Source organism: Miniopterus schreibersii, assembly GCF_964146895.1.
Source record: "Miniopterus schreibersii genome assembly, chromosome: 1".
Lineage (NCBI taxonomy): Eukaryota > Metazoa > Chordata > Mammalia > Chiroptera > Miniopteridae > Miniopterus > Miniopterus schreibersii.
Genome location: NC_138101.1, coordinates 133,781,648 through 133,808,320, shown reverse-complemented (window position 1 = coordinate 133,808,320; position 26,673 = coordinate 133,781,648). Strand labels below are relative to the sequence as shown.

Below are 26,673 nucleotides of genomic sequence, written 5' to 3'. Positions count from 1 at the left end.
GGTGTCAGCTGCTGAGAGGGAAGTGAGGGGGGTGCAGACACTGCTGCACTGGGGATGCTCAGACCCTCACAGGCTCCCTGGGGAGGCTTCTTTGGTCTGGCCTGTGAAGCTGCCCCTCCTCCCCTCACTCCTGTGTCCCACCCCTGTGCTCATATCCTTGTGGCTGGCAGGCAGTGAAGAAGAGTCCAGAGGCAGGATCTCACTTCGAGGAAAACTGTTTTATTCTGCTTCCTCTAAGAGGGCTGCTTTTATAGGCTCCGAGACTGGGATTCTGTTGGTGCCTCAGGGCTGAGCAGAGCAAGGAACTGTGGCACAGCTACTCCTCATTCAAGCCCTTTTGAAAGAAAACACAGTCCAACTTAGCCCTGGAAAGGTGGGTGTTGGGTAGGGTTGGGCACAGAAAACAAAGGGGAGACAGGGCACTTGGTGGGGTGGGGGACTGCTGTGTGGCCTGACAGGGACCCCCTTGGTGGGGGAGGGTGTATCCTAGGGATTGGTTGGAGGGGCAGTTCTGGAGGGTAGGACTCTGGGTCAGCCAGGGGGAGCTGTGAGGGTGAGGACAAGGGTGCTCTGGGATGTCGACTTTAGATTTGCTTTGCAGGTTTGTAGGCCGAAACTAGGCACAAAAAAAGTGGAAACTGGCAGCTGGGGGAAACTGGGCATATATAGGAAATTAGGTGTTCTAGGGGTTGCTGACCACTCTAGGGCTGGGGTTTGCAAAATCACTGAAAGTGAGAGCTGGAAGAATCTTAGAAGTCACAGAGGACTGAATCACCCTGCCTTCTAGGGCCTTGTGCTCCAGCTGTGGGGGATGAATGAAGAGGAGGCATCCCTTGTGTGGGGGGCTGAGTCTGGGCACTGATATGAGGGGGTGCGCTGCCATGGGGGCCACTAACAAGGCCTGGGGGTGGGGGTTGAGAACCCACCTTGGTGCCGATGTCACGGCTCTTGGCCCGCAGCTTGTTGACCTGGGACTCAGCGATGTCCGCCCGCTCCTCTGCCTCATCCAGTTCATGCTGCACCTTGCGGAACTTGGACAGGTTGGTGTTGGCCTGCTCCTCCTGCAGGGTTCAAGGGGGTAGGAGGATGAGGTGAGAGGAGGCGTGGGGTCAGCCTCCCAGTCTAGGGCACTGGCTCTCCTGTGTCCCTCCTCCAGGCTCAATCTCTAGCAAGGTCACTCACCGCCTCCTCTGCCTGGCGCTTGTAGGCCTTGACCTTCAGCTGCAGCTTGTCCACCAGGTCCTGCAGCCGAAGCAGATTCTTCCTGTCCTCCTCCGTCTGGGGGTCAGGGGTGGTCAGGAGTGAGGATGGCACAGTCATAGGAGGCATGGCCCCTCCCTCCACTTGTCATCTTCACCCTGACCCAATTCTACTTTCTGATCCTCACAAAACATGTAAGTTCTCCTTATAATTTTTCGTCCCCTCCCAAAAAAGTATAAGTATTTTTAACAGTTTGTACCATGAAAGGGTCTAGGGAGCTGATGGACTCTAAAAAGTGTGCACAAAATTGTTAGTGTGCACCGTTTCGGGGAGCAGGCCCTTGGGGGTTCTGGTGCCCTATGAAGGATAAACCCCACAGCTCTAGAACCCAGCAGGTGCTGGCGGTGACTCTGGGACCGCAGGTGTGATGGGATCTCCTGGGCTGCAAGGAAATGACATAGACTTGATAGAGATTAAGGACATATGTGCATAGAGGGATGGTGACTTTCTGGATTGGACAGAAACAAAATATAATTGAGAGTCTTATTCTAGAAAATACAATGGAAGGCTAAAGTCTACACCTCCTTGTGTAACTGAAAAGTTTTGCAGTTTGTTTGAATGGCTTTGGTATATTTTTTTGGTGTATTTTAGTGGTGATGGTGCCAGGCCAAAGCTTGGCCACATACTTGCTTTCTGTTTAGGGTGAGCTCTCTCTGGAGCTCTGTGTGTGTCCTCAGGGGACAGGCTGAGGGTGAATGCTGAGGAGGAGCTCTTAGCCAGAGTCACAGAGACTGACCTCTGAGCCAGGGGACACCCAGGGCAGGACAGGGATGAGCAATGTGGAAACGGGCATCCAGGGCTTGCACTCCCATGCCTTGCTCTGGAAGAGGCTCACAGAGAACACTTCATTCCTGTCCACTGGTGGTCACCCTGGCTTCAGGCCATGGTACAGAGGACCCGGCCCCAGAGCAGCCACCAGCCACACCTGGTAGGTGAGCTCCTTGATGCGCCGCTCGCTCTTCCTCATGCCCTTGATCGACTCCGCGTTGCGCTTCTGCTCGGCCTCCAGCTCATTCTCCAGCTCCCGCACCCGGGCCTCCAGCTTCTGCAGCTGCTTCTTGCCCCCCTTGAGGGCGATCTGCTCGGCCTCGTCCAGCCGGTGCTGCAGGTCCTTGATGGTCTGCTCCATGTTCTTCTTCATGCGCTCCAGGTGGGCGCTGGTGTCCTGCTCCTTCTTCAGCTCCTCCGCCATCATGGCGGCCTGGGGACAGGAGGTGGGTGATAAGTGGTCTGGCTGAGTCCTCACACTCACCACCCAGGAAGGAGACCCTGGCCTGGTGCAGGCGGGGGGGGGGCGGCGGGGGCACTCACGTCTGTGATGGCCTTCTTGGCCTTCTCCTCAGCGTTCCTGCATTCCTGCACCGCCTCCTCCACTTCAGTCTGAAGCTGAGACAGGTCTGCATCCATCTTCTTCTTCTGGTTGATGAGGCTGGTGTTCTGAGGGCCGGGGTGGGCAGAGCATGAACAGCACTGAGCATCCATGACTGGCTCCCAAACCTCACCTGCTGGGTCCTGCAGCCCACGCTTCCCTCCAGGAATGCGCAGGGGAGCTGCTCACCTGGGAGTGCAGCAGCTGCACCCGCTCGCTGGTCTCGATCAGCTCCTGCTCCGCCAGCTTCCGAGACCTCTCCGTCTGCTCCACCACGGCCCGCAGCTCCTCCAGCTCCGCCTGCAGCAGGTTGTTGCGCCGCTCCACGATGGCGATGTTCTCCTTCAGGTCATCGTTGACCCGGACTGCGTCGTCCAGATGGATCTGGGTGTCCTGTGGATCAGGAGGATGGACATGAGAGAGGGAGCTGGCCTCTGGCCTGTCAGAAGGCTCTTACACTGAACTGGGTGCCAGTGGAGAACCACTGTGGTGGCTCAGGCGGAGCTGGTGGGTTGTCTCTGCAATGGCCCTGGGGCAGGAGGTATATGGAGCTGTAATGGGACACCACCAGCCACTTGGCCACGTGGACGCCATCCCCTCTCTGGGCAGCTGACTTCCTGCTTCCGAGAGTCTCCACATACCTTCAGCAAGCTCTGGAGGCTCTTGACTTGTTTCTGGGCCTCAGCAGCTATGCGGTTGGCATGGCTGAGCTGGATTTCCATCTCATTGAGGTCGCCCTCCATCTTCTTCTTCACACGCAGGGCCTCGTTGCGGCTGCGCGTCTCTGCGTCCAGGGAGGTCTGCAACGAGTCCACCACCCGCAGGTGGTTGCGCTTGGCCTGCTCCATCTCCTCGTCCTTCTCAGCCAGCTTCCGCTCGATCTCGGCCTTGATCTGATTGAACTCCAGCTGGGCCCGGAGGATCTTGCCTTCCTCGTGCTCCAGGGAGGCCTGGGAGGGGGGCGGGGAGAGAGGGTCCAAGGCAGACAGTCAGGGCATGGCCGGGGCAGGGGTCTGTCCATGAATCACAGATACAAAGTGAATTCAAGAGTGGTGTAAGTGGGTCAGTCAAAGAAGCAGAAGGAGGAAGAAGAAAAGAGAATTTAAAAGAAAAATGAAATAGGCCTAACTGAAGGTGACTCAGGCCCCGCAGAGGAGAGCCAGCAAAGAAGACAAAGGAAAATGAAGAGAAAGATGTTGCCAAGGAAACAAGCAATCAGGCACAGAGTGTAAAACCCCCAAAGAGGGAGGCAGAGGTGGAAAGGGGAGGAGAGTGAAAACAGAAAATCTTTCCTAAGATGTCATAGGTAAAGTGTTTGTGTGAAGGGAACTGAGTGACCTTTTCATTCATTCCACAATATTTGTTGAGTGCCTACTATGTGCCAGGCACTGTTTTAGGCTCTAAGGATGGACCAGTGAACAAATCAGACAAAAGGGAGATGAGAACAGGGACCACAGCCTAGAGCTCCCCCCACCCCCACATTACCCCCCCACACCTCCGCCTCCTCCAGGGCCGACTGCAACTCCAGCTTCTCAGCCTCCAGCTGCTTGCGGATCTTCTCCAGCTCATGGATACTCTTTCCACTGGAACCCAACTGCTCAGTCAGGTCCGAGATCTCCTCTGTGGGAGGGGCCGAACAACTCAGTTGGGGGCTGCCCTGGTCCACTGGGGGAAGGCGTGTGCCTCTTGGAGGCCCTGTGTGGTGCCAGGAGTGGGCATTCTTCCCACCCCTCCCCGGTGGTTTCCAGCCCCAGCGCACCCTGGAGGTTCTTGTTTTCCCTCTTGAAGGTCTCCAGGTGCTCCAGGGACTCCTCATAGGCGTTCTTGAGCTTGAAGAGCTCGGTGCTGAGAGAGCGCGACTCCTTCTGTGAGGACTCCAGCTCCGACTGCGACTCCTCGTACTTCTGCTTCCATTCAGCCAGGATCTATGGGGACAGAGTTGGGTTCACTGCGCAGTCCCCGGCCCCACCTCCTGGGGCTGCCCAGGTCCCTTGCCTGGACTCAGCTCCTCCCTGCTCCCAGGAGGATGTCCTTGGCCTCATACTGATGCCAGCACCCCTGCTCTGCCCCTGACTGAGGCCCCCACCAGGCCCACCTTGTCGAAGTTCCTCTGCTTCTTGTCCAGGGCTGCGGCAGCCGCGTTGGAGCGCTCCACGTCCACCATCAGGTCCTCGATCTCGTTCTGCAGCCGGTGCTTGGTCTTCTCCAGGGATGAGCACTTGGCGTTGACGGCCTCCACGGCCTCCTCAGCCTCCTGCAGCCGCTGGGCCAGCTTCTTCCTGCCCGGAGAGGTGGGAGTGGTGGGGGGTGGGAGAGGGTGGGGAGGGTGGAGGGTGTGGATTTGACAAGAGGAAATGACATGAGTCTTGTGGAAAACAATCCTTGAAAACTCAGAAGCGGGTGGGAGAAGCCTGAGGATGGGCCCCAGGGGGCGAGAACGGGCAGGCAGAGTCTTGGTGGCAGGATGTGAAGACCCACAGCACCCAAGAGGGCCTTCTGGGTGGCATCCCCCTAATCCTGGGCCAGCCTTTACGCTGCAGACCTGGAGGGGACATGAGCTTCTGCAGGCCACCCCATCTCCCCCTCCACAGCACCCTGCCCCAGGTGGGAGCACTCTGCCCTCAGACAAACCTTTTGTTCGTCTTATATTCGGATGAGAAACATAACGCGAGCAAAAAGCTTCCCTGAGAGGAGAAGGAGGTGGGGCCAGGGCAGGGTCCTCCTGTGTTGTCAAAACCAAGCCAAGCATCCGTCCCCATGCCCAACCTGCTGAGGTTGGAGCGGCACTACGTCCTGCCTGCATAGGGTCCCCAGCCAGGGGCGGGCTGCCTGGGACTCACTTGGCCTCCTCGAGCTCCTCGGTCCGCTGGATGGCGTCCGTCTCATACTTGGTCCTCCACTGGGCCACCTCCGAGTTGGCCTTGGACAGGACTCGCTGCAGCTCCGCCTTGGCCTCCGTCTCCTCCTCGTACTGCTCGCGGAGCAGGTCGCAGTCGTGCCGGGCCGACTGCAGTGCGTGGGCCAGGGCGTTCTTCGCCTGGGAGGTGGGCGCCAGGAGGTGGGCTCAGCTTTCTCCATAAGCAACACCCGCCCTTGCCCACCTCTTCACCGTCTTTTCAACAGCCTCCCATGGCTTACCTCTCTCTAAATCCCCACTGGACCCAGAACAGTTTACTGAGAACGAATAAGAAAGTACGCCCGTGCAGCACTGCACTCTACAAAAAGCTTCGTGCCCATCAGCCCCGTGCTCCTCGAGGCAGCAGGCATTATCACCCCAACCCCCATTCTGAGGGGAGAAGACAGCGGCTTAGACACGGTCGTGATTTCCCCAAGATCACCCAACCCTAAGAGGCAGGTTAGAACTTGCGTCCTGGCCTGTTTTTAAAGTCATACTCTTTCCCCTTTTTCAGGAGCTCAGCAAAATGCTAGAAATAGGCTCTAGTGAGTTTCTCTCTCCAGTTTCGGATTGCCCCGCTAACCCAGGGCCCGTAGGCACCCTTAGCCCATGTAGGGTCCAGGAATGGCAGCAGAAAGCCTGGGGATTAAATGTAAGAGGCATGTGGTGGGGTCTAGGCTATTGCTCCTTTTGGAATTCTGGGAGGATAACGATGGACAGCAAGTCCCAATCTGGGGAAAAGAAATGATGTGGATGCAGTGCTATGTCCTGGCAGGGGGCCAAGTGGCCTGAGTCTAAGCCTCACCTTAACCTCCTCCTCCAGCTGCCGCTTGAGGTCCTCCAGCTGCTGGGTGTAGGTGAGCTTGCCTCGGGTCAGCTGGGAGATCAGCGCCTCCTTCTCATCCAGCTGGCGGGACAGCTCACCTGGAAAGGCACCAAGGCACACTCAGCTCCTGAGGCCAGGCACTCCTCTCTCCCCCAACTCCTCTCCTAACCCTCAGGCTCCATTCTCTGGAGAGGTATGTGTGTGTGTCTACCTAGGGCTGGGGTGGCGCTCACCATTCTCAGTCTGCAGCTTGGCCCGCTGGCTGGTGAGGTCATTGACAGAACGCTGGGTCTCCTCAGCTCTGCTCCGGTGCTCATTCATCTGGTCTTCCAAGGTCCGGCACATTTTCTCCAGGTTAGCCTGAGAGAGGAGGGAGAGTCATACGATGGTTGTAGGGGGCATCGAAAGGGGTGTCATGGAAGCAATTAAAGAGAAGGAAGAGGCGCCTTGGCCAGTGTGGCTCAGTTGCTTGGGCCTCTTCTGTGCACTGAAAGGTTGCTGGTTCGATTCCTGGTCAGGGCACATGCCTTGGTTTCGGGCTCCATCCCCAGTAGGGGATGTGCAGGAGGCAGCTGATCAATGTTTCTCTCTCATCATTGATGTTTCTTTCTCTCTCCCCCTCTCCCTTCCCTTCTAAAAATCAATTTAAAAAATCTTTTTAAAAAAAGAAAAGGAGAAGGAAGAGGGAAGGCATAGAAGGAAGGAGAATATCAGAGGACTGGAGAGAAGAAGGAAAGTGGGAAACTGAGCCATCAAAGAAGAGAGGTGACATGGGAAGAACGTGGAGGTGGGTGGAGGGAATTGGAGGAGAGAGGCTAAGCACAGGCCCACCTTGGCCTTGATGATCTGCTCCATGTTGGAGGTGACATCGTCCAGCTCCAGCTTGAACTCACTCTTCTCCTTCTCCAGCTTCTGCTTCACACGCTGCAGGTTGTCAATCTGCTCGCCCAGCTCGGCCACACTGTCAGCATGCTTCTTGCGCAGGGCCGCTGCTGTGGCCTCGTGCTGCAGAGTGGCCTCCTCCAGGTCCCGCCTCATCTTCTGGAACTCAGCCTCACGCTTCTTGTTCATCTCAATCTGCACAGACGTGGCCCCGCCAGCCTCTTCCAGCCGCTCGCTGATCTCCTCCAGCTCCCGGGACAGGTCTGAGCGCAGCTTCTCCACCTTGGCTCGGGCAGTGCGCTCAGCCTCCAGCTCCTCCTCCAGCTCCTCGATGCGTGCCTGGGCCAGGACACAAAGAGCTCAGATCCATAGCCTGGGAGTCCCTTACTCCAGTTCTAGAAGACTCCTGGCCTGTCTGGAACAGCAATTCAGTTTTGTTCTACCAGTGGAGGTATGGAAAGAAAAGAATTTGGGGGAGATGGTTTAGGCAGCAGAGTTAGCCTTCCTTTATGCCAGAACATTATACATTCTCTATACTGCAAGGAAAGTGGTTGAAGCTTGCTCTTGAAGAGGGACAAAGAGACCTGTGTTCTAGGGACCTCTGTTTAAACTGTGTTAAAGCAGTCTAGTGGGGAAATCATAAAAGTTAGAATGAGAGAGCCATGTTTGTTGACCAGACAACTGAAGACCTAACTGTCTGCTCTAGAATTAAAAACTGAAGTCACGGATCTTCAGGGCTGCAGAGACCTTAAAAGCTACCAGGTAAGAGGGGAGGACATTGAGACCCAGAGATCTGGCTTGGAATAGGAAGCCAAGATTTCTGGCCTCCTGATCTGTGACCTTTTCAAGGTCTCTTCCTACATTGTCCTTGGATCACCCAGCCCCTCATGGAAGTATTCCATGGGGGAACTATGATAGCTCAGTGTCCCCTTTCTTGGACCCATAGCAAACGTCTGTGATGCTGGGGAGAAGACAGCCTGGAGGAGGGGGTTGGGAAACAGAACCAGCCCAGGGAGTCCAGTGCCCACCTGGGCATCCCAGACTTTACCTGAAGCTCTTTGAGCTTCTTCTGTAGCTGACCACCCAGGGCCTGCTCATCCTCAATCCTTGCATTCAGGGCATTCAGCTCAAAGTCCTTCCTGTGGAGAAAGAGGGAGGCTAAGGCAAGGGAGGCCATTTGGGCTCCAGGAGGGTCCACCTGTGGCTGAAAATGGTAATAAAACAAATGAACATCAGGATTTCATTAGAAAAACAACTTCCAAGCTGATGGAGGGTCCACCTGTTGAAGGACTGAAGTCCAATAAGAAATGTGATAGGAAAAGCACTGCAGGTGGAGTGACAGGACCTGAGCTCTGAGGGACTCCCCTCTTTGGTCTGTAAAATGAGGGGGTTGGACTAGACATTTCAAAGGCCTCTTTTCACTCCAATGGTCTTTAATTCTGTCACTCTTTGAATTTGGTTAAACTTTCTGACCCTTTGTTTCCTCTTTGGTAAGTTGGGGCTAAAAATACCATTCTTTAAAGGTGGTTTGAGGATCAATGGGATCATATATTTACTCACTCATTCTCTCAGAGCCTTTCAAAGTCCTGACTCTAAAACACCATAAGATCCTTGATTATTCAAATATGTTCTACAGGCTCAAGTTGGAAAGTGGAACTATACATTTTGGAAAGACTTGCAATAAGAATTAGAACCACTGCCTGGCCGGCATGGCTCAGCGATTGAGCATTGACCTATGATCCAGGAGATCACAGTTCGATTCCCAGTTAGGACACATGCTTAGATTGAGGACTCGATTCCCAGCAGGGGGTATGCAGGAGGCAGCCGATCAATGACACTCTCTCATCATTGATGTTTCTGTTTCTCTCTCCCTCTCCCTTCCTCTCTCTGAAGTAAATCAGTAAAATATATATTTTTAAAAAGAATTAGAGCCCGGCCAGGCATGGCTCAGCAGTTGAGCATTGACCTAGGATCCAGGTGATCGGGATTCGATTCCCAGTCAGGGCACATGCCTGGGTTGTGGGCTCAGTCCCCAGTAGGGAGTGTGCAGGAGGCAGCCGATCAATGACTCCCTCATCATTGATGTTTCTATCTCTCTCTCTCCCTCTCTTTTCCTCTCTCTGAAATCAATAAAGATATATTTAAATAAATAAATAAATAAATAAATAAATAAATAAATAAAAAGAATTAGAACCACGAGTTCATGAGAACAAAGAAATGGCCTGACCCATTTCTCTGTGGCTCTCTGTGAAGGACCTAAATGATCTTCCTTCCCCCCCTCCCACCCTCCCACCCTTCCTGCCTGCCTTCCTTCCTTCCTTCCTTCCTTCCTTCCTTCCTTCCTTCCTTCCTTCCTCCCTCCCTCCCTCCCTCCCTCCCTCCCTCCCTCCCTCCCTCCCTCCCTCCCTCCCTCCCTCCCTCCCTTCCTTCCTTCCTTCCTTCCTTCCTTCCTTCCTTCCTTCCTTCCTTCCTTCCTTCCTTCCTTTCCTCACCTGAGGGTATTTTTTCCATTGCTTTTCAGAGAGAGTGGAAGGGAGAGAGAAAGAAACATCGATGTGAGAGACACATGATTGACTGCCTCCTGTACATACCACGACTGGGGCCGGGGATCCAGCCTGCAACCAAGGTACATACCCTTGGCCAGAATTGAACCTGGGACCCTTCAGTCCGTGGGCTGATGCTCTAACCACTAAGCCAAACTGGCTAGGGCTAAACAAACTTTCTTGAGAGGCTTTTGGTGTGGAGACTTCCTCTGTGTTAACAGCTGGTCCCCTAAAAGACTTGTGTACAAAGGGTGCGAGCTGTTATTTTCCATCCCTTTTAAATGCCCAATAGAAAAAAAGAGCTTAAGGGATTCAAGTTAGACTCTTTGCCAGGGAGGACTGCCGGGTTCTGATGTGCATGTCTGGGGGTGGAAAGCACTCTTCCTGGAAGCCTTGACCACAATTTTGCACCCACTTATTGAAGCTGTATGAGGCTGTTGCCTCTGAGGATGGATGTCTTGGGTCAGCTTAGGCTGCCATCCACAGAACAGGGTGCTGGGTTGGGGAGAAAAAAAGGCAACAGGGAGGGAAACACGCTACTTTTTCAGCCGCTCATCCAGCTGCTGCTTGGCGTTCTCCAGATCCATGATGCTCTCCTGGGTCAGCTTCAGGTCACCCTCCAGCTTCCGCTTTGCTCGCTCCAAGTCCATGCGCACCTTCTTCTCCTGTTCCAGAGACCCCTCCAGCTATTGGAGAGAAGGACCAGTGTGCCACGTGAGGACAAGTATCCTGACTTGGTTATTTGAAAACTCAGTCACTCCCGGGTTGGGGGATCCCAAGAGATGTCCAGGGCTTTGGAAAGCTTCCCCAGAGTGGGCCAAATGTTACCAAGGGCTGTGAGAATGCCTAGCATGTAAGGATGCTCAGTAACTGATACATGATTGAATGAATGACTGTGGGATGAAACCCCAAATCTACATTCATTCATTCTGCATACTATAAGCACCTACTGGGTTTCAGGAGCCATGCTAAGCACTGCAGAAACAAAACTGACTAAAACCAAGTTTCCACCTAAAGGCAGCTCAGTCTTATGGCTAAGAGAGATGCTTCAACAATGATAAGACAGAGTGATAAGTGACTCAAGATGTGCACAAAGAACTATCTGTGGAAACAGTGATCACTGAGGACCAGATCCTGTCTGAAATATTAGAAATCCAAAGGTCCTCTTTGAGGAGCCTCACAAAATTCCCAGAGAAATGTAGCATGTTCTTATGAGATAATCCTTTGGATCCTGTGGTTGAAGAGATTTATAGTCTTGAACCTAAATTGGAATAAGGAAGCCCATCTCTACTGTTGATTGTGTCAGTGAGATGATCTACATAACTCACATTTGATCATCCTTCCCCTTTTCTATTCCTAGCTCCCTTCTAGAAATGTATCAGGAAAGGAAGCACTCTCCAATACCTCTCCCCCCACCACACACACAGATGGACATGGTATGTCTAGGCCTTATGACAATCTACTCACATCATCCACCTGCTGCTCCAGCTTGACCTTGGCCTTGGTCAGTGTGTTAACCTTGTCCTCCTCAGCCTGAAGGTCATCCAGGGCCTGCTGGTGGGCCTCTTGCAGAGCTTTCTTCTCCTTAGTCAGCTTGGCGATGATCTCGTCCAGTCCAGCCATCTCCTCTGTGAGGTTCTTCACCTGTCAACCAAGAACCCCATCCCTTTTAGGGTCAAAGGTCACCAGCCTGGAGACATCTATTGCCATCTCCAATGCCAAGGACCATGCTGCTATCAGGATTCCCTGAGTGGCCTAGTGTTGGTTAAGGTCAGTGTGGTCTTTGAATCCTTTGGAGACCTGGGCGGGAACCAGAGGGAGGTGCCCTCACCTTGTTCTCTGTTGCATGCTTCTCTTTCTCCACCTTGGCCAGGGTCAGCTCCAGGTCATCAATGTCCCTTTTGAGCTCAGAGCACTCGTCTTCCAGTTTGCGCTTCTTGGCAGTGAGCTCGGCGTTCATCTCCTCCTCATCCTCTAGCCTCTCATTTATCTCTTTCACCTTGGCCTCCAGTTGGATCTTGTTCTTGATCAGCTGGTCACAACGCTCTTCTGCATCGGCCAAGTTGTCTTGTTCCTGAGGGTGAGGCACAGAGGGGAGGCTGTTCAGTGGGTGGGGTCTTTGCTGTAGTAAGTGGAAGTGGGAGAGGCTAAGCCCTGGCTATAGGAGGGGAGCTCCAGGACATCCTCCCGCTGCAAAAAATCTCAGAAGGATGGGGGGAAGAATTTTAGGGCAATGTGATGGGAGCTTTGGGGGATGGGAACAAAGGGAAGGGAACCGGAAGTCTCTTTATCTGGCCTCTTCCTCTGATCTCCACCACTGAAGGGAGAAAACTACATATATATATATATATATATATATATATATATATATATATATATATATATATATATAGCAATGAGATGGGAAGCTTTATTCCCTGTTTAGGGATGAGGACATTGAGATTCAGAGGTAATGCATAGTTAGCCCAAGGTCACAAAATTATTGAGCTGTGGATCCAGGATGAACCTAGGTGGAAAGCCTGTATTTTAAACGTTAGTTCTTTCCCCCTTTCCCTTTCCTCCTCTCAAGGGACCTCTTTGGAGGCCTTTGAAAATGTTGATTCCAGAATCCTTTGCCTGTGAGGGGACAAAATGGTTAGCCCCTGGGTGGGGAGGTGCAGGGTGGAAGAGCCCAAAGGGACCCAGAGCCTCACCGCCTGCACTTGGAGCTGCAGGTCATTCTTCTCCTGCAGCAGGGACACCATCTTCTCCTCCAGCTCCTTGCGGCGAGCCTCGGACTTCTCCAGCGCCTCTTTGAGGCGCCCAAACTCCTCCTTCATGGTGGCCATCTCCTTTTCTGTCTCTGCACTCTTCAGCAGAGGCTTGATCTTAAAGTACAGTTTCATCCAGGGCCAGTTCTTGACCCCCATGAAGGCCCGAATGTTCCACTGGATTATCAGCAGGGAGTCTCTGCAGGGGCCCAGCGAAAGAGTTGGTGAGAGATCTCTCCTCCTTCCTTCCTGTTCTGAGGCCCTAACTACCTAGGCCCTTTCCTTCATCCATCCTGTTCTCTGACCATGAGGCCCACCCTCTGTCCCTATGAGACACTCCTGCTGGTCTTATTGTTTGAAGATCCAGTGAGCTCTTTCTCCTGACACTGCCCATGAACCAGCCTTGGCCTCAGGCTGGCACCCTCCTTTTGAGATCTCTCACCTGCGTTCCAGAAGCTTCTTGAACTCCATTCTGGAGAGCACACCACGAGACTGGGCCTGGATGCGGGTGATGATGCGGCTCAGCTTCTCATCTCGCATCTCCTCCAGTAGCCCCAGCAGCCCTGCCTTGAAGAATACCTGCAGACAAGGGGGAGAGCCAAGGGGGCTGCAGCCTCAGAGAAGGCTATCAAGGGTGGAGAAAAGGTGGGAGACCCTGGCTGAGCTCCCAGAGGACCCGTCACCTGCTCATTCTAGACCTGGGAGTGAAATGTGAAAGATAAGACAGGAAGGAAGCCAGGCTTCCAGTCTTTGGGTTGATGCAGGAAGCCAAGAATCAGCGGTCTGCCTTCCAAACTCCCAGCTACTCCACTCAGCATGACTGCATGTCCTGCAATTCTACCCCATGGACCTCTAGACTCACCTTGGTGTGGCCAAACTTGTATTGGTTGTGGTCAATGTCCAGGGAGCCCAGCAGCTTCTCTGCCCCTTTTCTGCTGTCAATGAACTGCCCTTCAGGGATGGCTGCTGGGTTGAGGATGCGATACCTGGGAAGGAGGCGCCCAGAGTCACCCATGTTCTGCACTGGTCTGCTCTGCCCACAGAATTTGGGACCACCTGCAGACTCCATTCCCCATGAAGTCCACCTGTACTCACCTCTGCCTGAAGTCCCCGTAGAGGATGCGGTTGGGGAAGCCCTTCCTGCAGATGCGGATGCCCTCCAGCACGCCGTTGCAGCGCAGCTGGTGCATGACCAGGGGGTTGTCTATCACCCCTGCAGCAGTGGGGAGGAGAGAGAAGGTGTGGGGAGAGCACTGGACTAAGACCCAATGTCCTGAGTTCTGATCCTGGCTCTGCCACTTGTAAGCCTTTAACCTTAGCAGGTCAGTTAATAATAATCCTTAATTACTTTTCATTTTTTTCTAACTTTTAAGAGTAACCAAGGGCTTTCACATTTTTATTTGGTTTATGCCTATTATCATAGCATAGCCAGGGCAGATATGTCCCATTTTCTAGAGAAGAAACTAAGACAAGAGGGGTTAAGCTCAGAGAGGTCAAGCCCAGAGAGGTTAAGGGGCTTGACCAAAGTCACTAAGTTGATCAGAACAGAGCTAAACCTTAAACCCAGGCCCATGAGCCTCCATCTCCTTATCAGTCAAAAAAGGATAAACGATTCTCATGTCTCATTGGGGGTTGTAAGGCACTCATGAGGTAATGTCCATCAAAGAGCCTTACACATTACCCTGAGTTACACATTCCAAAGGTAAGGCAGCACTGGGGTGGAGGACCTCACAAGGGAAAGGAAAAGAATGTGATTTGAAAAGTGCTGTAGCAGGAAACTAGGAGGTGACTTAGAAGGCCCTGTTCTTGGAGCAGTGAGTCTCCAGCAGTAGTGAGTTCTTGGGCTCACCTGGAGACTTGGTCTCATTGGGGATGATGCAACGCACGAAGTGGGGGTGTGTGCAGCGCAAGTTGGTCATCAGCTTGTTCAGATTTTCCTGTGGCCCAAAGAACATGAGGGAAAAGTAAAGAAAGTAGAAAAAAAAAAAGAGAGAAGTAAGAATGGGAAAGGAGAGGAAAAACAGGAAAGACAGAGGGAGAGAATGCAAGGAGCTAAAGAGAATGAAGGATGCTAGGGGGAGACATGGGGAGGAGAGAGAGGATAGGAGGCAGGAGGGAAAGAAAAGAGAGGTGATGGGAACTGAGTAAGGAAAGAGGTCAGCAAATGAAGGGGAAGAAAATGGAAATGAAGAGATGAGAAGACAAAGTGTGGAAAGGATCACAAATGGAATGAGACAGGGAGTGCGAGGAGTCAGGATGAACAAGGCAAGGAAGGATCCGTGCTGGGCCAGGGTTAGGGGCCACGCACTCACCCTGTGCACGGCTGACACAGTCTGAAAGGATGAGCCTTTCTTGGCCTTGCCTTTGCCCTTATCAGCAGCTGTGGGAAGAAGAGTCAAGAAAGGGAGCACAGGTGGGCGTGTGGGGAGGCCAGGGCAGGTGCAGTCATATCCTCTAGCTTACATCCTCACAGGCATTTGGACTCCAGGGGACGGTCTTCACTGTGGGTGCCTCAGTTTCTCCACCCAATTCTACCTCAGTGAGCCTGTAAACCTTGAGTGCAGCCTGATATGGAAGTGGTGGGGTGTAGCAATTGTCCTGCTTCAGATCCAGGGCAGAAACCCTGTTCCTTAATCCCCTGGTTCCCAGTCTCTACTTACGTGCATCAGCAGCAGCATAGTTGGCAAACAGGTTGCTGAGCAGCTTGAGGGAGGACTTCTGGTATAAGCCCACCACCGTCTCATTGAGTGGGTCTTTGTTCTTCTGCAGCCAGCCCGAGATGTTGTAGTCCACGGTGCCAGCATAGTGGACCAGAGAGAAGTGGGCTTCCTGCTTTCCCTTGATATTGCGAGGCTTCTGAAAGTTGTTGGACTTGCCCAGGTGGTTGTCATACAGCTTGGCCTTGAAGGTCATGTCAGTGGCCTTGGGGAACATGCACTCCTCCTCCAGGATGGACATGATGCCCATGGGCTGAGGGTGGAGGGGAGAGTGTCACTGATCATGCCTCATACAGATGGAGATAGAGCCTGCTCTAGGGTCATTATTTGCTTATAGAGATACCCCATTTGGGCATTAAGGTATCAGGCTCAGCTCTCTGTACAGTTATCTGTTGACTGGCACCTATTCAAGCCTTCCCAAGGTGGGAGACTTTGTTTGATTTCAGAGGGACCTTTGTGAAAGTCTGGGAATGTGGATGCTCTAGGTGCTTTACATATCACTCATCACCCAGATCCCTGAGATGGTGCAGGTTGAAAATAGGGGCACTCTTGCCCTAGCCAGTTTGGCTCAGTGGTAAGAGTGTCGGCCCATGGACTAAAGGGTCTTGGGTTCGATTCTGGTCAAGGACATGTACCTTGATTGCAGGCTCGATCCTCAGCCCCAGTCAGGGCATGTAGGGGAGGCAACCAATCAATGATTTCTCACATTGATTTCTCTTCCCGCTCACCCACTTCCCCCCTCTCTGAAAAACAATGGAAAAAATATCCTTGGGTGAGGATTTTAAAAAAGAAAATAGGGGCACTCTTATAATTTCCCACCCCACCCTCAAACTTTCTGCTCCTTAGATGGGTAAGCCAGAGTAGCTAAACACACTGGTGGGGGAGACCATCCTGGAGGTGTCTGTCCTCTGTGTGTCTACTCTCAGGCCCATGGGAACTCAGCTCTCCTAGGTGTCACCCTGTCCTGGATGGCTAGGACAACATAGGGCTCTGGAAACTTTCACTCAAGTGTGGCACAGCCCTTGAGCGGGTCGGCTGAGTTCAACCTCATGAGGTAGGCAGACTTATCAGCCTCTGGAAGAAAAGGGTAGGTAGCAAAGGATCTCTAAATCCTGCTCCCCAGAAGGGATGGGGTTCGGTATTCATGTGGGTATGAGTGGACAGTTCAGGTGGGGCTGAGGCAGCACCTTCTCAATGAGGTCGATGCAGGCCTGCAGGTCCATGCCAAAGTCGATGAACTCCCACTCAATACCCTCCTTCTTGTACTCCTCCTGCTCCAGCACGAACATGTGGTGGTTGAAGAACTGCTGCAGCTTCTCGTTGGTGAAGTTGATGCAGAGCTGCTCGAAGCTGTTGAACTGCAGGGGGAATGAGGGCAGAGGCCGGTCAGGTAGGCAGGTATGCTAGTGGCCAGTGGGCTCAGCCCAGGGCTGTGTCCAGCCCAGTTAAAGGTGTGGCTTGTCCCCTCCCATCCCCTGTCAAGGCAGGGAGGGAGGACTCCCTTGAAGACAGGAATCTGACTACCTCCATCACTGCTGAACCCTACTTGCCTCTCTGGCGCCTGGCCTATGGTTGTCCCGTGGCCTGTGCCAATGAGTGTTATTGCTCTCCCTACTCCCAGGGCTCCCCCGACTCACGTCGAAGATCTCAAAGCCAGCAATGTCCAGGACTCCAATGAAGTACTGGCGCTGCTGCTTGGTCTCCAGGGTGGCGTTGATCCGCGTCACCATCCAGTTGAACATCTTCTCATACACTGACTTGGCCAGTGCCCCGATGGCATATGACACCTAGAAGGTAGGGAGAGATCCAGGTGAGGAGACTTGTTAGGAAGAGTGAATTCCAAAGCTCCCACTACACCATGCAAGCCCCTGCCACCATTTATCTTCTGAAGATGACCCACCTGCTGGACATTCTGCCCCTTGGTGACATACTCATTGCCCACTTTCACCCGAGGGTGGCACAGCCCCTTGAGCAAGTCGGCTGAGTTCAACCCCATGAGATAAGCAGACTTATCAGCCTCTGGAAGGAAAGGGTAGGTAGCAAAGTTGATAAAGAGATGACTCCTCTGCAGATGCAACCTTCAGTGACACAACTGCCCTCAGCACCCCAGACTCCCACCTTCGGTGCCGTCAGGCTCAGCCTGCTCCTCTCGCTGCTTCTGTTTGAACTTCATGTTTCCAAAGTGCATGATGGCACCAGTCAGCTTGTAAATGGAATTCTTCTCCTCTGGAGTGAAGCCCAGCACGTCAAAGGCATTCTGTAAGAAGGCCCCATGTTGGTGGACCACAGGAAAGGGAGGATGGCAGGTAAATGAGATCTCTCTTCAGTTGGAGAGAGAACCCTGTGAGTTCTGAGATTCCCATACCCAGTGGTGACTCCAAAACAAAGATGGGAGGTGCAGGGTGGAGGGCAGACATCCTCTGCCCCAGGGCCAGTGGTCACATCTGTTCTCTGGAGGTGCTCTGGGTTACCCACACATGCTTCCTACTGTTGTCCGTTTTCTAGGCCCCACACTTGCTTCCATCCTGGACCTTCCATATCTGTCCATATCTGTTGTTTACCTAACAGCCTGTACAGCTCATGGAATCCACATGACCTCCTCCCTTCCCTTAGTGATGCCTTATTTTTTGACTTGTCTGCTTCTCTGTCCCATGGCTTTCAGCTCTCTCTGAATTGATTGGACACGAAATACTGGCCAGCTCTGTCTCATCACACTTATATCTCAGCACACCCTGGCCAGAGCAACATGCTGGGAGGGCCATACCACTACAAACAACAGACAGTCAATGTCAGCTGTACTCCTGGGCCAGTGGAATGCCCATTTGCCCCTCACCACCAATACCTTCATCTCTCGATTGGGTCCTTACACACTTACATCAGTGGCCATGAGCTCCTCAGAGTCATCAATTGAAGCCACAGTAGTCTCTCCTTGGGAGATGAATGCATAATCATAGGGGTTGTTGGTGATCAGCAGCATGTCTGGGGGAAGAAGATGTGATTAGGATGTGGCACAAACCCTTGACTCTCACTGGGGCTGCCACAGCACAGGGCCTGCCACAGCACAGGGCCTGCAGAAAAGCAAATGACAAGACTTAATGTGGCGCCACATCCCACAGAACTCTATTCAGCAGTGCCATAAACCCAGTGCGCTCCAACAAGCAGCCCAAGCAGAAGGGACCAGGTTGCCATGGAGACAGTTGGTCTCAGTTGGTAGCTCTGACTCACCCAGCAGCTCAGGCTTTTTATTAGACAGGATTTGGTAGAAAATATGATAATCTCTCTCTGATTTCAGCTGGAAAATAACTCTGGATTTTTCCAGAAGGTCTGTGAACAGTAGGGGAGAAAGAAAAGGTTGGAATTTAGGTACAAGGAAACAAAAATGAATGCTAAATCTAGCAAGCAAAAGGCAGAGGGAGAGGGATAAGAGGAAAGAGAGAGACTCATACACAGACACACAGAGTTGTAGATGGAGACAGAGACCCAGTAGGAGAGAAATAGTCTCAGAGAAAGACACGCAGAGCTGCAGAGACAGAGATGGAGAAAGACCAGAGGAAGTCTCAGAGAGAGATGGATACACAGACACACAGATACAGAAAGAGGGAGAGAGATTGAGGGCCAGAGACCTGGAGAGAGACAGAGAGAGAGAGGTTGAGATCAAGATGGTTAAAACAAGGGTGAGCTCAGGCTGAGCCCTAGCAGATTCATGGCACTCACAAGTCTCTATGTCTGCAGATGCCAACTTTCCAGTCGCCCCAAAATGGATTCGAATGAATTTCCCCTGGAGAGATAGAGGAGAGTAGTGAAGAGTTGAGGGAAAGCTCATATTTGATGCCATCCCTCGACCAGCCCAAATCCCAAGTCCAGGGTCAGGGACTCACAAAGCGGGAGGAATTGTCATTCCGGACCGTCTTGGCATTGCCGAAAGCCTCTAGGGCAGGGTTGGCCTGAATGATCTGGTCCTCCAGGGTGCCCTGCAGAGGTCAGGAGGGTGGCAAGTGAGAGGGTTCTCTCCCCTTTTTGTAGTGTGGGCCCTTGGGGGACAACAGACCTACCTTGCCTGTGTTCTGGTCCTTCTTACTGCGATCTCCAATGGCAGCAATAACAGCAAAGTACTGAATGACCCTCTTGGTGTTAACTGTCTTCCCGGCCCCGGATTCTCCTCTGTCAGGACATTCAGGGGCTCATTAGGCAGTGCACAAACACTGCTTGAGGCTAACAAGCTTCAAGTCAGGAGAGAGTGCCTGGTCCTTGACAGTGGGAACCCTGACGAAGGCAGCTGACAGGTGCTAAGCATCCCAAACACATAGCTGTATTCTGACATGCCCAGGGTCAGGGGTAGTGACCAGGAAGGATGGCACAAGACGGTGCTGGGTTTGGCCTGTGGAACCTGGTCTTAGCTGGGCAAAGTCAATCAGAAGAGACGGGCCTGGGCTGTTTGGAGTAAGAATGGGTGGGGCTGGAAGAACGTGGAAGGGAAAGATGGAAGAAAATGAAGAATTGAAGAAGACATGGTGATACTGGTCTTAGGGATAAATGATGAACTGGAGAAGAGTGGATGCAGGGGATTGGAGAGGAAAAATAAGAGAAGGAAGGGAGAGAGCAAAGAGAAGGTAAGGGGAAAGGCCAGAGAAGGAGGAGCTGGCATGAAAGTGGAGGGAAAAGAGGAGCTGGTGTGAAGCTAGGGGCCCTGATGGGGCTGGGGAGCCTGAATGGGCTGCGGTCAGAAAGATTCTGGAAGGGAACAGGGTAGGAGCCACACTCACGTAATCAGGATGGACTGGTTTTCTCTGTCTGTGGGTAGAAAATGGGGAGGGAAAGTCAGGAGCCACACAGGACGCTCTTGTTTGGTGCCCCCCTATCTCCTTGCCCCCTACCCTTCTCCAGGCCTGCCCCAGCTGCCAAACCCCTCTGGAGAAGAGCCGGAATGTGCGTTTCCTCAAGTGGGGTGCTCAGGAAAACCCTTCACTTGGGGTCTGTCACCTGTCAGCATGTACTGATAGGCGTTGTCAGAGATGGAAAAGATGTGGGGCGGTGCCTCACTCCTCTTCTTGCCCCGGTAGGCGGCCACCACCTCAGCGTTGTACACCGGCAGCCACTTGTAGGGGTTGATGGTGACACAGAAGAGGCCTGAATAGGTCTAGGGGTAGAATAAGAGAAGTGAGTTGCTAGTGGGAGGGATGGCATTAGAGTTAGAGAAAGATTGCAGGAAAGGGAGAAGGGAAAGTCTATGAATACATTAAATCTGAGTAATGCCAGCCCCCAGGGTATTAGAACTAAACCAAGGATGTAGGGACTATGACAGAGTGCAATACTGCCTGGGCACAAAGAACAGAGATTCTTGTCTCCAGGATGGACATATGTATGGACCAGGAAGCTACCAGATTCAGAGGGATGTCACAGATGGAGCACTCACATAGATCATCCAGGCCGCATAGCGCTCCTTGAGGTTATAGAGCACGGCGGGCTCGTGGAGGAAGGTCAGCATGGCCATGTCCTCGAGCTTGTCAAACTTGGGCGGGTTCTGCTGCAACACCTGGTCCTCCTTCACTGTCACCGTCTGCAACAGTTCCCACACAGAGCCTACTGTCAGCCTTCCCTCAACAGAGACAGGAGTTGGGCAAGTTATAGGATGATGGTGTTTAAGGAAGAAGGAGAAGATACATTGGATGTTGAGAACGAGAAGGGCTGTTTGGAGGATGTGGATCCCTACCTAAAGGAAAGGAAAATCGTATTGCTTTTAGGTCTATGTGGGGTGGGTCTTAGCAACACCTCTCTCTGTCCACCCAAGGTGTGGGGGGTGCCCAGAGAGACCTCCTATGCCAGCCCTGCCACCTACCTTGCCATTCTCTGTCTCGGCAGTGACTTTGCCACCCTCTCGAGACACAACCTTGGCCTTGACGAACTCTTCTTTGTCATCAGGTACAAAGACATCCTTCTTGAGGTCAAATGGCCTGGTCTGGGCTTCCAGCCGCTCCTTGTCTGACTTGCGCAGGAAGGGGGCAGCGGCCCCAAATATTGCCATCTCTGCATCCCCCATGGCGGTGCCTGCAGTGGGCAAGAGAAGGAGCTGGCTGCCCTCCCACCCACCTGTCCTCCCCTCCACTCTTCTCCCTGAACTCTCCTCTACAGTGGGAACCCCAGAGCTAGCACCATGCTCAGGAGTCAGGAGGGGTCACTGGCAAGTCCCTTGTTCCTTGAGCTTGTCCTTCAACCTGAGAATGCCTAGCAAATCTGTCAGGCAGATGGGGAAACTAAGTTTTTTTTTTTTAAGTCCTCACTCAAGTATATGTTTTTATTGATTTGAGAGAGAGAGAGTAAGAGAGAGAGAGAGAAACATTGATGTGAGAAACATTGATCAGTTGCCTTCTGTATGCACCATGACTGGGAATAAAACCCACAACCTTTTGGTATACAGGATGATGCTCCAGCCAACTGAGCCACCTGGCCAGGGCGAGAAGGGACAGCTAACTTTGTTCAGCCTGGGACTCCCCTGGAACAGGGAGGAGCATCCTGGGCTTCTTGGAGCAAGAAATTGACTATATCCATCTCTGACCCTTGTCTTTCCCTGGCCCCCCCACTAGTCACAGGTGACAACTCCTGGTCATCAAGACATTTTCTGTAAGGCAAGGCAGAAACTAGAGTGCCATATCCTCCCAGATCCTCCACACCCCATCTTCAGCTTTCCTTACCTTGACCTCTCAAATATGTCTGTAACAGGAAAGTGTCTCAAGCCCGTAGGGAACCTGGAGAGAGGCAAGTCTGGGTCAGTGCCACCTCCCTGCTGCTCCCTAGCTCTGCTCTTCAGCACCTATCTACCCCTCCCCTAGGGCTGAAAATAGGTGGGAAGTGGTAGTCAGCTTCTCTGGTTCTGTCCTCTCTCTTGCTTTCCAAGCACTATTCCTTTTATCCCCGAGTGCTAATTCTAGTTTTCTGACATCAACTCAATTCTGAGCCTTAGTCACCCTCCCTCCTGGGAGATGATCCCACCCTTGCCTGTACCCATCTAGTGAAATTTGTTTTCCTTGATTTATTGAAGAACAACAAATGCTCATATTTGTTCAGAGCTTTATAGCCTCCAAAGCTTTTTATGTACATATTCCTACTCAATCCTCAACCCATTCTACATATGAGGAAATCAAGGCTACAGGGCTTGCTTGTCCAAGAACACGTAACAATAAGTGGTGGAGTCAGGACTTGAACCCTAGTCTCATGACTCTAAAGCCAGTTCTCTTCCATCCTGTCCCCACTTGATTGTCAGTCTTGGTGGACATTCTCAGAGAGGAGACCGTGTGGGCATCTTCTTATAAACACTCCCTTCACACAGCCAAAAGCATTCCACTGTCCTCTGAGAAACATGCATGCCCACCGTTCATGTCTCACAGACACACTCCCTTCCTGCATATACCTCGCCGCCCCCCCAGTGTGCCATTATGCCTCAGCAACAGTTGTGCACTTAAATATGTGTACAGCTTAAGTAGGCTCACATGCTGTACACTGTCGAGTATACAGAGACCTGGAACAGCCACACCATGTGTCTGGGAACACCTGTTGCAGGGTATACACAAACTGTAGCAGTCTCGACTCCTGGATGCACACACAAGCACCTCCATGTGCATGGACGTGGGTAGTTACCCATCGCAGACCTCACAGAACTAGCTTTTCAGCATACCCACTTCCTAAGAAATCATTCTCTGCCATCCTCTTGCCCTGTGCCTCGCCCCAGATGGACCTGCTTGTCCTCAGGCATGATCATAAACACATCTCCCACTCGATATTTCTGTAATCTTAGACAGTGAGGTACATACTCTTCCTCACCACGTGTTCAGACCATACATGCACACCACATGCACGCACACACACATGCACACCCCTCTAATGCATTCTGGTCTTATATGCTTTGATATAGACATCCCTCAGTAACACATGAGCCCCCCACTCCTCCCCACGCATGTTTGGGCCTGAACATGTGTGCTCAGTTACCAGATCCAGTACTCTGCAGGAAGCCCCGCATGCAGCTTGCTGTTCCTAGAGGAGCCCTTTCCTAAACCTGGGCCCCCCTTATCCCCAGGAAGGCTTCCAGCTCTGTGCTCCTACCTGAGCGCAGAAAGGACAGACAGAGTGCAGGAGAGAGCTGTGGAGCCTGACCTGGTCAGGGGCCGTATATATGGAGCAGCAGGGCAACCCCACCCCCACCTGCACCCAGTCCCCAGCCCGATTTAGAAAGGGCTGTTGTCACTAGAAGCATTTCCCCCAGGCTCCCCCCTCCTAAACAGCACTCCTCTCCCCCCTTCCAGCTAGGAAACAATTGGAAGTGGTCGTCATTGTTATGGCATGGAGTGTGCAGGGTCTGAGTTCCAGGGGGCGGGGATGGCTCAAAGTGCAGCCAAAATATCTCCCAGGCCAGGCCTCACATTCCACAGCTGGCAGGCAAGGGAACTGACCACAACTGACCACCTTGTGACCTCAGGCAGGCAAGGCCCTGACCCTCCCCCAGGGCTCTCTTGGCCCCAGGCACAGCTGCCCCTTGGTCCCCTGTCCCAAGCACTGGCCTGGCCCCATTTGCACAGTGTCCTCCCTGCTCCCTGGCTTGGGTCCTGCATCCAACTGAGATGAGAGGGGGCTGAGTGTGAGCAGCAGAGGGTGGGGCAGAAATGGTGGCCTGGCTCCAAGGTGGGGGGGCAAGACTGAGGCAGCTGGAAGAAGTTTTCCCAGTCAAGTGACAAGAACAACGACCAGGAAGCTTAGAAATGGGGATTCTGGCTCTGATACAAATTTCCTTGGACCAGCCAGGTGATATGTTGAGGTCACTGAGCCTCAGAGCCAGACAGGCCTTAGTGATGGGTCCAAGTTCTTCATTTTATGGAGAGGGGAAGTACCTTCTTTAAGGTCGAGCAGCCAGTCAGGGCAGCAAAATTCAAGGGTGCCAAAAACCTCAGCAAATGGAAGAGGGAGCCCAGCCTGTGTAGGGAAGCTGGGAAGGAGAGCTGGGAGTCTAAGGATGCAAGGATCCAATGTGTGCGGAGGGCAGGGTCCAGCTTCCAGATGTTCCTGCTTGATGCAGTCTCTGCCTAACTCCTTTCCCTAGTTCTGCCCACAGGTACTGAACACCTAGTCCAGAGCCAGACACTCTGGAGCCACAGATAACACAGCTCCTGTAGGAGACCCCTAACCAAGACAGCCGTTGCCTGGCCCACCCAACCTCTTATGTTCTGTGGAATAGTGTCTGTCCAAACCTGGTGAAACTGGTATTCTGGCAAGTGGGGCAGAGAGACAGGAAAGATCTGCCCCTTTCCTGCAGGGCTTAGGAGCAGCCTGAGTTAGTAAGGAAAAGGAGCTGGGGCTCAGCCTGTGAGCACAGGACATAGGCAATGCCACTGTCTTCCAGCAGTGGTGTGCAAGCCTCCCTGGCTCCAAGTCCAGGCAAGCACTGCCTGGTTTGGTTTAGAATCCCCCCTCCTTCCCAAATGCAGCTCTTTAGTGCATGCGGGTTAGCCTATCTGGTTAGCTGTCAGCTTGGAAGGAGAGTGGCAGGCCTGGGGGATGGGGGCAGTGCAGGTACACTGAAGGTGGTGGGCACAGCAGGGAAGCGTAAATCTAGGTGGGGGGGCCTCAGTGGGAGCTGCTTGGTAACCAAGGCATAGCCTGAGGGCATTGAGGTGCAGGCAAGTAGGAGCAGGGTGAGAGGGGTAGGGGGTAGACCGTGAATACAGGGGCCTTGTCCAGTGCTGCTGCAGCTCTGCAGTGCTGAGGCATACAGCTGCTGGGGCAGCCCCTGTGGGCCCAACTGCTAACGTGTCCAGCAGAACAAACTGGGGGTCCTGATCAGGCCCTGCCACATGCAGAGGAATCAAGCCCACTGGTAGGGACCCCAGTCCCTGCCAGGGATTGGCAATGAAGGGCAAAATCTTTCTCTCTGTTTTTAAAGAGGTTAATAACTTTTATATAGTTGGTTTATATTGTAAAGTCTACATCTATGGTTTAATCAGGAAGAAAAGTTTCAGCAAAATCTCTTTTCATGCATCCCTTCCAGGTTTCCAAGCTCAAAGCTGCTACCCCTCTCTGATTTTCCAGGGCTCAGGCACAGAGGCAGGCCATTGAGATGCACCAAGAATACTTGGGACATGACTGAGCCATTTCAAAGCCAGTGTCTTCACAGTCAGCCTCTGTGGCTGTGGAGCTAGGAAGCCTTTTTTACATTTAGTAAATCAACTGTACTTTGCTTTCTTCCTAGTGGGCTTGGGGGCACTGGCCTACTGGTGTGACAGTGTTACTGTTCTCCACACCCCATTGCAGAATAGAACTTGGCCTCCCCGCCTCTAGTCTCTGCCTAAGATCTCCAATCTGAAGACAGATTGGAGGGTCTGATGTCCTTAAAGATCCCCACTCATTCCCCAAGCCTCTGGCACCTGCTTTTGGCTCCATGATTCTCTTCCTTCTGCTCTCTATTATATAAACTGATTCCTTCATTCAACAAGTATTTAATGAGTGCCTACTATGTGCCAGGCATTGTTCTAGGAAATAAGGGTCTAGTGTGACCAAAATAAAGACCCCTCTTCTGAGTAGCTCTATTTAACTGTTTGCAGAATTGAAATCCAAGCCTGAGCTTATAGCCAGTGCCTTTGCTCACATGCACATTCCTGGTGGAGGGAGTGAGGGGCCAGGGGCCCCACTGGATGAGGTGGGTTGGATCTCACAGAGTGTACGACAGAGTGATAGCAGACAAGACAAAGGAGAGCAGAGCAAAATGCTATAAATAAAGAGGGACTGGAAGAAAGCTCCTTCACCAAGGTAGACCAAATAAGGCCTGGAGTGGAAGGAAGGTGATCTGTCTCCCCTGCCCCTCCCTCCCCTCCCCTCTCCGGCATTGTGCCTGCTTTGTCTGGGCTCTGTCACCACCCTGATCAAGTGTCAGGCCCAAACTGGGGCCATTTGCTGTGAACATGCCATTGGGAGTTCAGAGGAAAAGTTGCTAAAATTACTACCAAGAGTGGGGGGGGGGGGAGAGGTGCCCTCGGGTAAGTTCGAGGAGACCCCAGTGTGGAAACAAGCCCCCAAATCCAAAGGAGTGGGAACAGGATAGGGGCAGAAAGAGGCAGGGGGCTTGGCCCAAGAATGAGGCACCAGTTGTTTGCACATATGGGAGAAGGGACCCACCCTGGAGTCGGGCTGAACACTCCTATTTGCCTGCCCCTAGAGTCCCTGACCTTGGGGGGACCCCAACCCTGGCTCCACATGAGCCTGGGATTAGGGCTTGAGCTTTGTGCTTGTCTCAGGTTTCCCTTTACAAACAGCTGCTCCTTCTTGTCATTTCTTTTGTCTTCCTCCTGGCTCCAAAATCTTTTGTTCCCTTCTGCACCCGGCCCTCACCCCCTAGTCCAGAGCCTCTGCTTTCCGACAGACAGTAGACAGCTGGGAATGTGGGGGCAGGGG

General features: G+C 52.7%; 1 protein-coding gene and 1 long non-coding RNA gene across 2 annotated transcripts; one reads left to right on the top strand and one right to left on the bottom strand.

Moving 5' to 3' along the window:
* Positions 1–197: 197 nt before the first annotated feature.
* Positions 198–23,384, bottom strand: LOC308557681 (myosin-7). The gene is made up of 40 exons (XM_081138378.1): positions 23,338–23,384; positions 21,933–21,986; positions 21,080–21,288; positions 20,657–20,800; positions 20,224–20,380; positions 20,007–20,034; positions 19,296–19,404; positions 19,122–19,214; positions 18,958–19,021; positions 18,469–18,567; positions 18,119–18,222; positions 17,362–17,500; positions 17,144–17,262; positions 16,881–17,030; positions 16,431–16,601; positions 15,187–15,496; positions 14,839–14,906; positions 14,376–14,463; positions 13,622–13,739; positions 13,389–13,512; positions 12,969–13,105; positions 12,470–12,725; positions 11,608–11,850; positions 11,244–11,420; positions 10,317–10,462; positions 8,282–8,372; positions 7,183–7,572; positions 6,585–6,711; positions 6,331–6,449; positions 5,470–5,666; positions 4,725–4,908; positions 4,389–4,554; positions 4,125–4,249; positions 3,271–3,579; positions 2,819–3,022; positions 2,572–2,697; positions 2,186–2,461; positions 1,183–1,278; positions 927–1,061; positions 198–334 (listed from the first exon to the last, which is right to left on the bottom strand). Exons 3-40 carry the CDS (start codon positions 21,278–21,280, stop codon positions 317–319), a joined length of 5,808 nt encoding a protein of 1,935 aa, XP_080994504.1. The 5' UTR covers positions 21,281–21,288; positions 21,933–21,986; positions 23,338–23,384; the 3' UTR covers positions 198–316.
* Positions 10,325–17,865, top strand: LOC308557689. Its single transcript, XR_013998879.1, has 5 exons — positions 10,325–10,490; positions 13,570–13,848; positions 16,524–16,641; positions 16,865–17,037; positions 17,315–17,865. It is a non-coding gene; the product is annotated as an uncharacterized lncRNA (long non-coding RNA).
* Positions 23,385–26,673: the final 3,289 nt, after the last annotated feature.

Coding starts and splice junctions, on each gene's coding strand:
- LOC308557681 (XM_081138378.1), bottom strand. CDS start 21,280: ATGGGGGATGCAGAGATGGCAATATTTGGGGCCGCTGCCCCCTTCCTG. Junction 16,602..16,880: donor CTGGCTTTGAGATCTTCGAC/GTGAGTCGGGGG, acceptor TTCCCCCTGCAG/TTCAACAGCTTCGAGCAGCT. Junction 13,740..14,375: donor CAATGAGACCAAGTCTCCAG/GTGAGCCCAAGA, acceptor CCACTGCTGCAG/GGGTGATAGACAACCCCCTG.